At 47.2% G+C, this 15,264-nt stretch overlaps 1 protein-coding gene and 1 long non-coding RNA gene across 6 annotated transcripts in view; one reads left to right on the top strand and one right to left on the bottom strand.

Moving 5' to 3' along the window:
- Positions 1-908: 908 nt before the first annotated feature.
- On the bottom strand, positions 909-3,862 carry LOC105465107 (uncharacterized). Its single transcript, XR_011611772.1, has 3 exons — positions 3,648-3,862; positions 2,189-2,269; positions 909-1,084 (listed from the first exon to the last, which is right to left on the bottom strand). It is a non-coding gene; the product is annotated as an uncharacterized lncRNA (long non-coding RNA).
- An 8-nt stretch (positions 3,863-3,870) lies between these two features.
- Positions 3,871-15,264, top strand: part of LOC105465104 (ubiquitin specific peptidase 34) — a 286,477-nt gene continuing 275,083 nt past the window's right edge. Inside the window, exon 1 of one of the 5 annotated variants that reach the window (XM_024787781.2) lies at positions 3,871-4,377. In XM_024787781.2, coding sequence (XP_024643549.2) covers positions 4,335-4,377 — 43 coding nt within the window. In that variant the 5' untranslated portion in view covers positions 3,871-4,334. The remainder of the gene's footprint in view (positions 4,378-15,264) is intronic. The other 4 variants (XM_071076772.1, XM_071076771.1, XM_071076770.1 and 1 more) reach the window with 4 other exon arrangements.

Genomic DNA, 15,264 nt, shown 5'->3' with positions numbered 1-15,264 from the left:
CTTGAAGCCAGGAGTTCAAGACCCGCCTGGCAACACGGTGAAACCCCGTCTCTACTAAAAATACAAAAAATTAGCCGAGCATGGTGGCCGGCACCTGTAGTCCCAGCTACTCGGGAGAATGAGGCAGGAGAATGGCGTGAACCCGGGAGGCAGAGGTTGCAGTGAGCTGAGATCGTGCCACTGCACTCTAGCCTGGGTGACAGAGCGAGACTCCGTCTTAAAGAAAAAAAAAAAAAAAAAAGAAAAAAAGAGTATCTGTATCAGTTAGAAATGTGTTTGGTTACAAGTAACGAAAATCTGAAAAATGGCTTAAAGAAAAAGAACTTTTTTGACGAGTCTTGCTCTGTTATCCAGGCTGGAGTGCAATGGCAACCGCAGCTCACTGCAACCTCCGTCTCCCGGGTTCCAGCGATTCTCCTGCCTCAGCCTCCCAAGTGGTTGGGATTACACGCGCCCTCTACCACGTCCGGCTAATTTTTTTTTTTTTTTTTTTTTTGAGACGGAGTCTCGCTCTGTCCCCCAGGCTGGAGTGCAGTGGTGTGATCCTGGCTCACCGCAACCTCTGCCTCCCGGGTTCAAGTGATTCTCCTGTCTCAGCCTCCTGAGTAGCTGGGACTATAGGCGTGCGCCACCAAGCCCAGCTAATTTTTGTAGTTTTAGTAGAGACAAGGTTTCACTATGTTGGCCAGGCTGGTCTTGAACTCCTGACCTCGTGATCTGCCCACCTCGGCCTCCCAAAGTGCTGGGATTATAGGTGTGAGCCACTATGCCCAGTCTAATTTTTGTATTTTTAGTAGAAACAGGTTTCATTAAGTTGGCCAGGCCAGTCTCTAACTCCTGACCTCAAGTGATCTGCCCTCCTTGACCTCTCAAAGTTCTGGGAATACAGGTGTGAACCACCACACTCAGCCAAGAAAAATAAGTTTTATTTTTCTCACATAAGCAGTCTGGGCATAGACTGCTGTTCAGATGCATCAGGGATCCACACGTTATGATTCTGTTTTATCATTTTTTTCTTTTTTTTGAGATGGATTTTTTTTTGCTCGTTGCCCAGGCTGGAATGCAATGGCAGAATCTCAGCTCACTGCAAAAAAACACAAACAAACAAACAAAAAAAACCCCTCCACTCCCTGGGTTCAAGTAATTCTGTAGCCTCAGCCTCCCGAGTAGCTGGGATTACAGGCGCCCATCACCACACCTGGATAATTTTTTGCATTTTTAGTACAGATAGGGTTTCACCATGTTGGTCAGGCTGGTCTTGAACTCCTGACCTCAGGTGATCCACCTGCCTCAGCCTCCCAAAGTGCTGGGATTACAGGCGTGAGCCACTGTGCCTGGCCTGTTTAATCAAATTTTTTAAACAATGAAACTGCAAATGGGATAAAATTGTTAAAAAAAATTACAAGATGGGTATTACTTTGTGTATCGAGACCACGTTTCAGGCAGAAAGAAGGTTTAAATGTTATGTTAGCTGAATTTGTCCCTTATTGTATCAGGAAAGGGGAATTCTTCCCAAAGAACCCATCCTGCAGATTTCTGCTTACATTTCTTTTTTTTCCAGAGAGGGTCTCACTGTCACCCAGGCTAGACTGCAGTGGTATGATCACAGCTCACTGCAGTCTCTATCTCCTAGGCTCTAGTGATCCTCCCACCTCAGCCTCCCCAGTAGCTGGGATTACAGGTGTGCACCACGCTAATATTCTTATTTATTGGAGATGGAGTTTTACCATGCTGCCCAGGCTGATGTAGAACTCCTGGGCTCAAGCAATCCATCTGCCTTGGATTCCCAAAGTGTTGTGACTGTAGTCGTGAGCCACCACTACCAGATAAAAACATTTTTTTTTTTTTTGAGACGGAGTTTCACTCTTGTTGCTCAGGCTGGAGTGCAATGGTGAGATCTTGGCTCACTGCAACCTCTGACTCCTGGGTTCAAGCGATTCTCCTGCCTCAGCCTCCTGAGTAGCTGGGATTACAGGCATGTGCCACCACGCCTGGCTAATTTTGTATTTTTAGTAGAGATAAGCTTTCTCCATGTCGGTCAGGCGGGTCTCGAACTCCCGACCTCAGGTGATTGGCTCACCTTGGCTTCCTAAAGTGCTGGAATTACAGGCGTGAGCCAACGCACCCGGCTAATTTTTAAATTTTTGTAGACAGAGGGCTCCCATTGTTGCTCAGGATTGTTGCTTACCTTTCATCAGGAAGAGCTCAAATAATGTATGGCCAGCCCTAGAGAAGTCAGATCACCATGATGGTTGGTTTCAACCGCTACCTGAAAAAATGGGAGACCAGCAAGTTGGCTCACACCTGTAATCCCAACATTTTGGACCGGAGATCAATTGAGGCCAGGAGTTTGAGACCAGCCTGGACAACAGAGCAAGACCCTATCCCTACTAAAAATAAAAAAACAATTAGCTACGTGTGGTGGAGAGCGCCTGTAGTCCCAGCTACTAGGGAGGTGGGAGGATCCCTTGAGCCCAGAAAATGGAGGCTGTAGTGAACTGTGATCGCAACACTGCACTCTAACCTGGGCGACAGAGTGAGACTCTGTCTCAAAACAAAAACAAAACAAAAAAAAACCCAAATAAATAAAAATATTTGGGGTTGTGTTGGGAAGGAAAAAAAGGATAGGTGGGAATGTATGTTGAGTGGACAATGAATGTCAACCTCAGGATCCAAATTAAGTCTGCAAAAACCCAACTCTGTGAGAATGACAAGGAAGAAGGAAGATGATGGCAGAATAGATCTACAATCCTAAGGATCACCTGCTAGTAGGAAACAACTTAAAACAGGTTGGGCAGAATGTTTATAGTATCAACTTCAAGCAGCTGAAAGGTAAAGCATTTGGAACCAGGTGGTTCTGGCATGGAGAGATGGGTGCGCCATAACCTCCACAAAAGTTATCAACAGAATTACTACAGGGCCTTGATAGACACCTGGTTATCATTCAGAGATTATGCACACAATCTTACGGACTTTGCAGTCTGATGTCTATGTAAACACGTTGGACACAAAAATTAGCAAGCAAGGTGTAATTGCGGGCGGGAGGAAAATTCCCTTACAAACTTCAGTTGACTGACCCCTTCACCTGTTCTTTATCTTAATATCCTCGTTATTCGCTCTCAGCTGAGAAGCATTACTTGCTATTTCAGGTGGAGCTGATGGGCACATCGTGAGGGGCCCTCTTCCGTAAAAACGAGGCTATGTTAGGCAAACACTCTTTACTCCGCCATTTCTAGTTACGTCAAGGATCTTACTGCTCCAGGACGGAGGACCTCCAAGGTAATCAGGGTAGCGATAATCACCGATACAGTTAAGCGGGGCCCTGGGATGATGCACTCTCAGACCCCGTGGGGAGTGGCCCTTGCGCCCAAAAGAGAGCAACGGAGTAGGCCCGGCCCGGCACTCCAGTTGACTCCCTGCTTCCCCCACCCCAAAAGCCTGAGCGCGGAAAAGGGGGAACACCAAAGAAACCCGCACCAATTCCCTGACCCGGCCCAGGGGAAAAATGGCGAAGCCCAGGGGCGGGGGACAGGACGGCACGAGTGACCCGGCGCTCGCCGGGCCTCGGAGCCCCTGGAGTGTGTCGCGGTGGGCGACGCCGCGCAACTGCTACCCGTTCGTTGCCTCCGCCATCTTCTCTTACTCACCCGGACTCCCCCCCTGGCCGCGCTGGCTTCGCGTTTCCCTTCCGGCCGCTGACAGAGATCCGGGCTGGGCGGGGTGGGCGAGCGCGCGGAGGGGGTGGACCGAGGGCGGGGAGGCCGGACGGAAGAGGAAAGGGAGGGCGGCGAGCCAGTCACGGCGGGGTGTGGAGCGTGCGGCGTGTGTGCGGAGGGAGAGGTGGGGGGCGGAGGAGAGGCGAGGGAGGGAGGGAGGCGGAGGAATGAGAGCGCGCGGCGCCTCTCGGCCGCTCCTAAGCCCGGGCGGAAAGAGCCGAGCGCAGCCCGAGCGCTCTGTTAAAATGGCGGCGGCGTCGGCGGTGGCCGCGGCGTCTGGTCGGTGAAGTGACTCTGCTGCTTCTCTCCCCACCCGCCCCCTCCCTCCCTCTCCCCTTCCCCCGTCCTTCCCCTCCTTCCCCGCCGCCGGCGCCTCCGCGCCCCTCCGGCCTGCGCACCTCCCCTCGCTCCCCTCCTTTCCCCCGCCCGCTGCGGGGACCGCCGGCCCCCTCCCCCATTCTCTTGCTCCCCGCCCCGTCCCCGCCGCCGCCCGCCCTCGTCGCCTCCCCGCCCCGCCGGCCGGCCAGCCCCCTCCTCCGCCTCTCTCCCCTCCCCCCCGCCGGTCGGGATCAGTCAGTGTGATCCGAAGCGGGGGAGGGGGGGGGCGGCGGCCGAACGATGTGCGAGAACTGCGCAGACCTGGTGGAGGTGTTAAATGAAAGTAAGTAGCCGCGGTAGCGGCCTGTCGGGGTGCACGGTTTGGGGTCCTCGCGCAGCTCTCTGGCTTCCCCGGGCTGCCGCGGCCTGCGGGAGGGGACGGCCGGGCTGGGCGGCGTGCGGGCCTAGCGCCCTGGGAAGGTGCGCGGTGGCGCGGCCGCCGCGGCGCCTCGGGCCCAACCCGGCCGGGTTACCTGGGCGCCCGAGAGGCGGCCGCCGCGGAGCTCCGGCCCGGCCGGGCCCGGGTGCTCTGGGCTCTCGGAAAGTTTTCTCATTACAGGTGTCAATTAATGAAGGCAGTAATGAGACCCTTGCCGCCTTCACCCCTTTCGCCCCCTTCGCCCTGCCAGGAAGGTGCGGGGAGGTGGGGTCGGAGGACGAGGCTTTCCTCCGCAGTCCAAGCCCTCCGGCAGCCCTCTTTGATTTCCAGCGTGCTGCCAAGGCCTCTCTTACCTGTTAATTTTCATTAAACTCCCCGGGAGCAGGGTGGTGGTTTTTCCCTCCCTTGCGGGTGTGTGGGTGTCTTAAACACTTCAGCCAGACCTTAAATAGCTGAAAACGAACTGTGATAGTGATGGCTGGAACCTTCATACCTATTTTAAAAATAAATTTGTTAATGATGCTTCTTAGTGTAGCATTCACCGCTTTAATGGTAAATTCTGTTAGGCAGAGCACTGTGCTACACATACCATCCCGGGATAGTTATGGCCTATCTCTCCTGGAAGGAAAGGCCTTTTACCTGATACTTTACTTTCTATTAAAGAGGGTACGTTGATCTTTTCTGGCCTTTTTATTTTATATTTCGACCCTTGCAAGATGGTATTTCAGCTTATAGAAGATATATGTCAAATCACCTACTTCTGGGCCTAAAGGCCTGGTTGGCAAAGGTGAATTCGATGGATCAATTTACAAAAAGTTGGTTGTTGAAAAAATGCTCACTTATGAAGAGTTTATGTGGGTTTTGGATTTGTATTCTGTTTGTGATATTTCCACAGATAGACTTTCAGACTATCTAATTTTGTAATACAATTCACTCGATTTATAAAATATATCATGGTGTTTGTGTTTGAATTTTACTTTGTGTTTGAATGTCACTTGAATGACCAAAGACAACAATAAAAGTGGAAGGGTTCTAACTTAATTTCAACTCCGTATTTACTTCCTGATAGATGGAATAGGCTTTTGCACATATTCCAACTATTGGTTCCGGTATTTGTGTCACCCTAAATTATCCTAGAATTTTAAGATTATTTGTGTGTATTTTGAGATATTTTTATTTCTGGTGCAGGTGGTTTACGATATGATAAATCTTCAATACTTACTGTATTTTATATATCAGATACAAGTTGTGTGATTATGTTTGTTATGCTCAACTTGGAAAGTTAATAGCTTTGCAATGTAATATGAGGAACAAGTACTTAATTTCGTTGGTGATTTTAAATATATATATGTTTTTCCCCCGAGACAGAGTTTTGCTCTTGTTGCCCAGGCTGGAGGGCAATGGCAGGATCTTGGCTCACTGCAACCTCTGCCTCCCAGGTTGAAGCGATTCTCCTGCCTAAGCCTCCCGTGTAGCTGGGAATACAGGTTCCCCCCACCATGCCCGGCTGATTTTCGTATTTTTAGTAGAGATGGGGTTTCACCATGTTGGTCAGGCTGGTCTCGAACTCCTGACCTTGTTATCTGCCTGCCTCGGCCTCCCAAAGTGCTGGGAATACCGGCGTGAGCCACTGAGCCTGGCTGATTTTAAAATATCTTAAACTTGGAAAATTTTAAACAAAACATCTGAAGAAAGTAAAGTTTATTTTTTGAAAACAGGTGGCATCTTGATCATAATGAAAGGTCTTATTTAAGATTATCTGGGAAACCCCTAGAACTTTGGTTAGAAGCACTGAAAAATGCAATGCATTTATGGAGAGTTAGCAATGTGGAGAATTGAGACAGAATTTAGCTTTTATTACCTTTAAGCAAATACAGTTAGTTCAACCAGGTTCACAAAATCTGGTCATGTGCACCCTCTAAGAAACCTGTTTTAATGAATAAGTAAGGATTTTCTATTTGTGTGTAAGCCAGTGCACTCTAAAAATACATAATTTCTTAATATTGCCTTTGAGGCTCAATATAAAAATTTAACTCTTAAACAATAATCTCTCAGTGATGCTTCCTTTTTAAAAAAATTTACAGCCGGGGGCAGTGGCTCTTGCCTGTAATCCCAGCAATTTTCGAGGCCGAGATTGGCGGCCTGAGGTTGGGAGTTCAAGACCAGCCTACTAACATGGAGAAACTCCGTCTCTACTAAAAATATAGAATTAGCCTGGCATAGTGGCACATGCTTGTAATCCCAGCTACTTGGGAGGCTGAGGCAGGAGAATCGGTTGAACCCGGGAGGCAGAGTTCGCGCCATTGCACTCCAGCCTGGGCAACAAGAGCGAAACTCTCTCAAAAAAAAATTTTTCTACTTCAACAATTTTATGTGTAGTTTATACCACACTATTACAGGTTGTTTTTTTCCCTGTAGTTCTTTACTTATCCATGGCTATGATGGAGCATGATAATGAACATGAGTGGTTGGAGCTTGATAAAACTTGTTGAAGTAGATTATATGTGTTTCTTGTGATCTCATTTGCAGTAATTACCTATAAAGTCTGCCCTTTTTCCCCCTGTAACTTGTACAAAGATGAACATCAGTTCAACCTTGATCTAGAAATTCAGAGTTGGCCAAGTGACTCTGAATACAGCTCACGCCTGTATTCCCAACACTTTGGGAGACCGAGGTGGGCGGATCACAAGGTCAGGAGCTTGAGACCAGCCTGGCCAATATGGTGAAACCCCATCTCTACTAAAAATGCACAGATTAGCTGCGTGTGGTGGTAGGCGCCTGTAGTCCCAGTTGCTTGGGAGGCTGAGGCTGGAGAATTGCTTGAATCCCAGTAGGCAGAGGTTGCAGTGAGCCGCGATCGTGCCACTGCACTCCAGCCTGGGCGACAGAGCAAGACTCAATCTCAAAAAAAAAAAAAAAAACAAATTCACAGTTACAGTCCTCCCAAAATGTGCTCAGAATTTGTCTTTAAATATAACACCCTGTAACAGTTTAGCCAGCTAAGAGAAGCAATAAAATTGTGCATATTTTTGGGTGGTGTGTTTCCAGGTTATGTTGAAAAATATGTAATTAGTGTTAAACCAACCTCACAAAACAGATGTGGTGATGCGCCCCTGTAATCCCACTAGGCAGGAGGCTGAGGCAGGAGGATTGTTTGAGGCTGGGAGTTCGAGACCAGCCTAGACAACATAGTAAGACTGCTTTTTTTTTTTTTTTTGAGACAGAATCTTGTTCTGTCACCCAGTCTGGAGTGCAGTGGCATGGTTTCGGCTCACTAGAACCTCTGTCTCCCTGGGTTCAGCAGTTCTCCTGCCTCGGCCTCCCAAGTGGCTGGGATTACAGGCACAAGTCACCATGCCCAGCTAATTTTTGTATTGAGTAGAAATGGGGTTTCACCATATTGGCCAGGCTGGTCTTGAACTCCTGACCTTGTGATCCACCCGTGTTGGCCTCCCAAAGTGCTAGGATTAACAGGCATGAGCCGCCGCGCCTGGTGAAGACAGCTTTCCTTAATAAACAAACCAAAAGCCCTATTTCTTGTGAAATTTACACTGATCACCCTTAGAGAAGGCTACCTGGACAAGCAAGAGTGTAATAATTTTTTTTTTTTGACATGGAGTCTAGCTCTCACCCAGGCTGGAGTGCAGTGTCGGCTCGCTGCAACCTCCACCTCCCGGGTTCAAGTGATTCTTCTGCCTCAGCCTCCTGAGTAACGGAGACTACAGGCACCCGCCCAGCTGAGTTTTGTATTTTTAGTAGAGATGGGATTTTGCCATGTTGGCCAGGCTTGTCTCGAACTCCTGACCTCAGGCGATCTGCCTGCCTGGGCCTCCCAAAGTGCTGCAATTACAGGAGTGAGCCAACGTGCCTGGCCTAAAAATTTTGTTTAAAAAAGTTTTAGTTGATAAGTAATTTTTACATATTCATGGGGTACATAGTGATGTTTCAGTACATAAAAAGTATAGTGATCAGTTGAAGACAATTAGTATATCCATCATCTCAAACATTTAGCATTTGCGTTAGGAACATTGAATGTTCTCCTAGCTATTTTCAGCTGTATCATATATTATTGTTTTTTTGAGACAGGGTTTCTCTCCCGTTGCCCAGGCTGAAGGGCAGTGGTATGCTCTTGGGTCACTACAGCCTCCGCTTCCTGGGCTTAAGCAATCCTCCTGCCACATCATCCCAAGTAGCTGGGGCTACAGGTGTGTGCCACCAAGCCCAGCTAATTTTCGTGTTTTTAGTAGAGGTGGGGTTTCACCATGTTGGCCAGGCTGGTGTTGAACTCCTGAACTCAAGTGATCTGCCCGCCTTGGCTTCCCAAAGTGGATTAGAGGCATGAGCCACCATGCCCGACTTGTGTAATATATTATTGTTAACCGTAGTCATTCTGTAGTGGTATAGAACACTAGAACTTAATCCTATCTCACTGTAATTTTGTATCCTTTAACAAATCTCTCCCTGTCTCTCCCCTCCCTCTACCATTCCCAGCAAATTTTGTGTGTGTTTTTGTTTATTAATAGAGACAGGGTCTCGCATTGTTGCCCAGGCTGGTCTCAAACTCCTGGCCTTAAGCCGTTCTGCTGCCTAAGCCTCCCAAAGTACTGGGATTACAGGCATGAGCCACCATGCCTGGCTAGATAATTGTGTTTTTTTTTTTTGTTTGTTTTTTGTTTTTTTGAGACGGAGTCTCACGCTGTTGCCCAGGCTGGAGTGCAGTGGCGCGATCTCGGCTCACTGCAAGCTCCGCCTCCCGGGTTCCCGCCATTCTCCTGCCTCAGCCTCCTGAGTAGCTGGGACTACAGGTGCCCGCCACCGCGCCCGGCTAATTTTTTGTATTTTTAGTAGAGACGGGGTTTCACTGTGGTCTCGATCTCCTGACCTTGTGATCCGCCCGCCTCGGCCTCCCAAAGTGCTGGGATTACAGGCTTGAGCCACCGCGCCCGGCCTGATAATTGTGTTTTAAATGAAAGGGTAGACATAGTGTGGGTAGTACAGCTTTATATCAGATATGCAGTCTTTTTGATAAGAGTAACGACTTCGTGTGGAATGTTTAAAGTTTGGCAGAATGCAATATCGTTAAAATAAAAATTAGTAACAAAGATTGTGAACAGTTCCTTTTGTCATCAGTTTTTGGTGAGAGTATTAGTATTATTAGTTATACCTCTAGTCCTGAGAATCTGAAGCTGTAAAGTTTCACTATGGAAACACGCAGAGGCATACAGATACAGAATTGTGCTTACAGGTTGAGGACCCATTGAAGTGTGTTCCTGGAAGCAGACTAAGGATCCTATCATAAGTACCGTGCTCCCCCCCTCCCCCCTCCCCCACTGCACCCACCCTTTTAAAATATAATCTTGACCCATATCATAAAAGTTGAAACTACATTTCAAAATCATGTTTGACTTTAGTGTTAGAATGACCAATCCCAACAATACTAAAATATTGGACTTGCCATTTTCTTTTAATGCTTCATTTTTAAAACATTTAAAAAGCTTGGATGTATTGAGTAAATTTTGCTGTTATCATTTTGTGGGCTTGCATTCTGTTTAGGATAAATTTTAAATTTCTATTCCTCTGCTTCTGCTTGTTCTGTTGAGTTTGTATGATAACTGCTTTTGTAGTTACTTTTGTGAACCAGTTTACAAAGGCCAAAGCATTTCTAGATCTTGGTGAGGAGTTGGAGGCCTAAAGTTACATACTTTAAGCCATCACCATAGCAAACTCACTAGTAAATTGAGGTTATTTACCTCATAAGGTAAATTTCTCTGAAAGCAGAGTGAAAATTATATCGTACATCTGTTTTTTTTTTTTTTTTTGAGATGGAGTCTCACTCTGTTGCCCAGGCTGGAGTGCTGTGGCACGATGAGCCACCGTGCCTGGTGTATGTCATTGTTTTAAACCATTTGTATGTTGTAGATTTTACTCTCTATATTCGTTTAGTGGGTTATAGTTTACCAAATTGTCCAAAATGGATAATTCATGTGAGATAGGCAAGAGCAGTATTGTATCCCAATACCGATTGGTGAAAAAGTTGAACTTCACAAAGGATAAGTAGTTTGCCAAGATCACTTGTCAACCTGCATAGTCAAATTTGAGATGGAACTCAGCTACTCTATCTGTATTTGCAGAATAATTCTGTTGTTTTGTTGGTGGTGGTGGTTTTGAGACAGAGTCTTACTCTGTTGCCCAGGCTGCAGTGCAGTGGCTCCACCTCAGCTCATTGCAACTTCCGCCTCCTTGGTTCAGCTACTCTGCCTCAGCCTCTCGAGTAGCTGGGATTAGAGGCGCCCGCCACCACGCCCAGCTAATGTTTGTATTTTTAGTAGAGATGGGTTTTGACCAGTTTGGCCAGGCTGGTCTCGAACTCAGACCTCAGGTGATCCACCCGCCTCAGCCTTTCAGTATGTTTTATTATTAAAGCAGATTATTTTATTGAGGAGTTTGTGTTGGGTACTTAAGTACTTTGCATGCTGCTGATTTAATCAGTTCTTTGAGGGAGGTACTCTGTCCTTTTCAGATGAGAGAACCAAGATTTATAGAGTTTATGTGACTTGCTTAGGGTCACATGTGACTGTGTTTGGTGGAACCACAGGACTTAATCCCAGATTAGGCTAACAGTTCTTTTTTTTTTTTTTTTTTTTTTTTTGAAAAGGCGTTTCACTCTTGTTGCCCATGCTGGAGTGCAATGGCATAATCTAGGCTCGCTGTAACCTCCACCTCCTGGGTTCAAGCGATTCTCCTGCCTCAGCCTCCTGAGTAGCTGGGATTACAGGCATGCACCACCATGCCTGGCTAATTTTTGTAATTTTAGTCGATGTGGGGTTTCACCATGTTGGCCAGGCTGGTCTTGAATTCCTAACCCCAGGTGATCCTCCCTTGGCCTCCGAAAGTGTTGGGTTTACAGGCGTGAGCCATCCTGCATGGCCTAAAAGTTCTTGCTAGTTACATTGTATAAATTTTATGATGATCTGTCTGAATCATCACTGTTCAGTTGGCAAAGTAAAAATACCATGTTTTATGTATCTTCAAAAATTCAGACAAATTTCTGTGGTAATTGTAGTAGGAATTCAAAAGTGGTAATAAATACAGCTGAATAAGAATCTTTTTCATTGAAAAAAATTTTTAATTTTTTGATTTTTAATTATTTTTTAAGAGATAGTGTATCACCCGTGCTGGGGTGCAGTGGCCCAGTTATAGCTCACTGCAGCCTTAAGCTTTTGGGCTCAAGTGATCCTCCTGCCTCGGCCTCCCAAGGTATTGGAGTACACTGTATCCGACTGAGAATCTTTCTTAATACTGTTATTCTGCAGTGAGCCGTTTAATAAAACTACATGTTTCCAGGGCTTTTTAGATACTCTTAAGTATATGGGTACTAAAGCAATTAATAACATACCTTTTTCAGTAGACATTTAATCTAAAGTTAGAATTTTTTTTCCCCCTGTTTAGAGATGGGGTCTTATTCTGTCATCCAGGCTGGAGTGCAGTGATGTGATTCTTGTACACTGTAACCTCGACCTCCTGGGCTCAAGCAAGTTTCCTGCCTCACCCTCCTGAGTAGTCGGGAACTATAGGTATATGCCAGCACACGTGGCTGCCTTTTTATTTTTTTTTTTTTTGAGACAGAGTTTCCCTCTGTCTCCCAGGCTGGAGTGCAGTGGTACAGTCTCGGCTCACTACAACCTCTGCCTTGGGGACTCAAGCAGTTCTTGTGCCTCAGCCTCCCAAGTAGCTGGGATTATAGGCATGTGTCATCATGCCTGGCTAATTTTTCTATGTTTAGTAGAGATGGGGTTTTGCCATGTTGGTCAGGCTGGTCTCAAAACTGCTGGCCTCAAGTGATCCACCTGCCTCAGCCTCCCAGAGTGCTGGGATTACAGGTGTGAGCCACTCTGTCCAGTCCTCCTGAATTGATTTTTTTTTTTGAGTCTCACTCTGTGGCCCAGGCTGGAGTGCAGTAGCATGATCTTTGGCCTCCCAAAATGCTGGGATTACAGGTGTGAGCTGCCATGCCCGGCCCCTCTTACCTTCTTTCAAAATTCAAAGCTCACTTTTTTTCTAAATAAGTTTTCAAGCTTATTAAGAAACTACAACAGTCCCCCTCTTATCTTTGGCTTTGCTTTCCATAGTTACCCACAGTCAACCATGGTCCAAGAATAAAAGGAAATTTTCTTGATAAGAATGAAACAACAAAATTGTTAGTAATATTATGTGGGTGCTCAAAAAAAGCCAACATAACATAAAACTGTTTTCAAGTATCTTTGTTTTTTTGAGGTGGAGTCTCACTCTGCCGCTCAGCTTGGAGTGCAGTGGTGCGATCTCAGCTCACTGCAAGCTCTGCTTCCCAGGTTCACACCATTCTCCTAACTCAACCTCCCGAGTAGCTGGAACTATAGGTGTCCGCCACCACACCTATCTAATTTTTTTGTATTTTTAGTGGAGACAGGGTTTCACTGTGTTAGCCAGGATGGTTTTGATCTCCTGGCCTCGTGATCTGCCCGCCTTGGCCTCCCAAAGTGCTGGGATTACAGGCGTGAGCACGCCTGGCTTTATTTTTGAGACGAGAGTCTTGCTCTGTCGCTCAGGCTGGAGTGCAGTGGCTTAATCTCAGCTCACTGAAGCCTTCACCTCCTGGGTTCAAGCGATTCTCCTGCCTCAGCCTCCTGAGTAGCTGGGATTACAGGTGCCTGCCACCACGCTCGGCTAATTCTTTTGTATTTTTAGTAAAGATAGGGTTTCGCCGTGTTGGCCAGGCTGGTTTCGAACTCTTGACCTCAAGTGATCCATCCGTCTTGGCCTCCCTAAGTGCTAGGATTATGGGTGTGAGCTACTGTGCCCGGCCTATTTTCAAGTATCTTAAGAATTGTGCCCAAATTTTAGGAGGTGGTGTCATGCTTATGAAGTTGGAATACTGTGATGAATTACATTTAATACAGTGATGATCATACACTTCTGTAGCTATTTGAACACTGAAATTTCTTAGTGTTTTCCTTGAAGGTACTTCCTTTGTAAGAGTCATGAGAAATAGAATGATTTATCTAAGGTCACACAGCTAAGAAGTAGCAGGGGTAGGACTAGAATTTAGTTGTTCTTCTTCTCAGTGTACTTTTCATTAACCAAGCTATCTTTATTTTTATTTTTAAATTTTTATTTATTATTTATTTATTTATTTATTTATTTATTTATTTTTGAGACGGAGTCTCGCTGTGTCTCCCAGGCTGGAGTGCAGTGGCGTGATCTCGGCTCACTGCAAGCTCCGCCTCCCGGGTTCACGCCATTCTCCTGCCTCAGCCTCCCAAGTAGCTGAGACTACAGGCGCCCGCCACCACGCCCGGCTAGTTTTTTGTATTTTTAGTAGAGACGGGGTTTCACCATGTTAGCCAGGATAGTCTCGATCTCCTGACCTCGTGATCCACCCGCGTCGGCCTCCCAAAGTGCTGGGATTACAGGCTTGAGCCACCGCGCCTGGCCTATTATTTATTTTTTTGAGACGGAGTCTTGCTCTGTCGCCCAGGCTGGAGTGCAGTGGTGCAATCTCGGCTCACTGCAAGCTCCGCCTCCCGGGTTCACGCCATTCTCCTGCCTCAGCCTCCTGAGTAGCTGCGACTACAGGCGCCTGCCACCGCGCCCGGCTAATTTTTTCTATTTTTAGTAGAGACGGGGTTTCACCGAAGTCTCGATCTCCTGACCTTGTGATCCGCCCGCCTTGGCCTCCCAAAGTGCTGGGATTACAGGCGTGAGCCACCGCGCCCGACCTTATTTATTTTTTTTTTTTTGAGACAGAGTCTCCCTGTCGTCCAGGCTGGAATGCAGTGGTGTGATCTCAGCTCACTGAATGCTCCGTCTCCCAGGTTCACGCCATTCTCCTGCCTCAGCCTCCCGAGTAGCTGGGACTGCAGGCACCTGCCACCACGCTCGGCTAATTTTTTGTATTTTTAGTAGAGACGGGGTTTCACCGTGTTAGCCAGGATGGTCTTGATCTCCTGACCTCTTGATCTGCCCGCCTTGGCCTCCCAAAGTGCTGGGATTATAGGTGTGAGCCATGAACCACCGCGCCCGGCCTTAATTGCCTTTTTTTTTTTTTTTTTTTTTTTTGAGACGGAGTTTTGCTCTGTTGCCCAGGCTGGAGTGAAGTGGCGCGATTTTGGCTCACTGCAAGCTCCGTCTCCCGGGTTTACGCCATTCTCCTGCCTCAGCCTCCCAAGTAGCTGGGACTCCAGGCGCCTGCACACTCCAGGCTATTTTTTTTGTATTTTTAGTAGAGACGAGGTTTCACAGTGTTAGCCAGGATGGTCTCCATCTCCTGACTTCGTGATCCGCCTGCCATCGCCTCCCAAAGTGCTGGGATTACAGGCGTGAGCCACCGCGCCCGGCCTTAATTTTTAAGAGGACCCTGACTGTGGAAGTTGGGAAACTTGTAAGAAACTGTTAACGGAACTGTGGAGAGATTTATTCAGGCTAAAGTGGATTAGGCAAGATTTGTTTTTATTTTTTTCCAAGATGGAGTCTTGTTTTGTCACTCAGGCTGGATTGCAGTGGCACAGTCTTGGCTCACTGCAACTTCCACCTCCCGGGTTCAAGCAATTCTCCTACCTCAGCTTCCCAAGTAGCTGGGATTACAGGCGCCTGCCACTGTGCCCGGCTCATTTTTGTAAATTTAGTAGAGTTGGGGTTTTACCATGTTGGCCAGACTGGTCTTGAACTCCTGACCTCGCCATCTACCTGCCTTGGCCTCCCAAAGTGCTGGGATTACAGGCTTGAGCCCCTGGGCCCCGCCAAGATTTTAAGGAA

Source organism: Macaca nemestrina, chromosome 13 (assembly GCF_043159975.1).
Source record: "Macaca nemestrina isolate mMacNem1 chromosome 13, mMacNem.hap1, whole genome shotgun sequence".
NCBI lineage: Eukaryota > Metazoa > Chordata > Mammalia > Primates > Cercopithecidae > Macaca > Macaca nemestrina.
The sequence above is the reverse complement of the archived record's forward strand: the minus strand, read 5'-3'. Positions and strand labels throughout refer to the sequence as shown.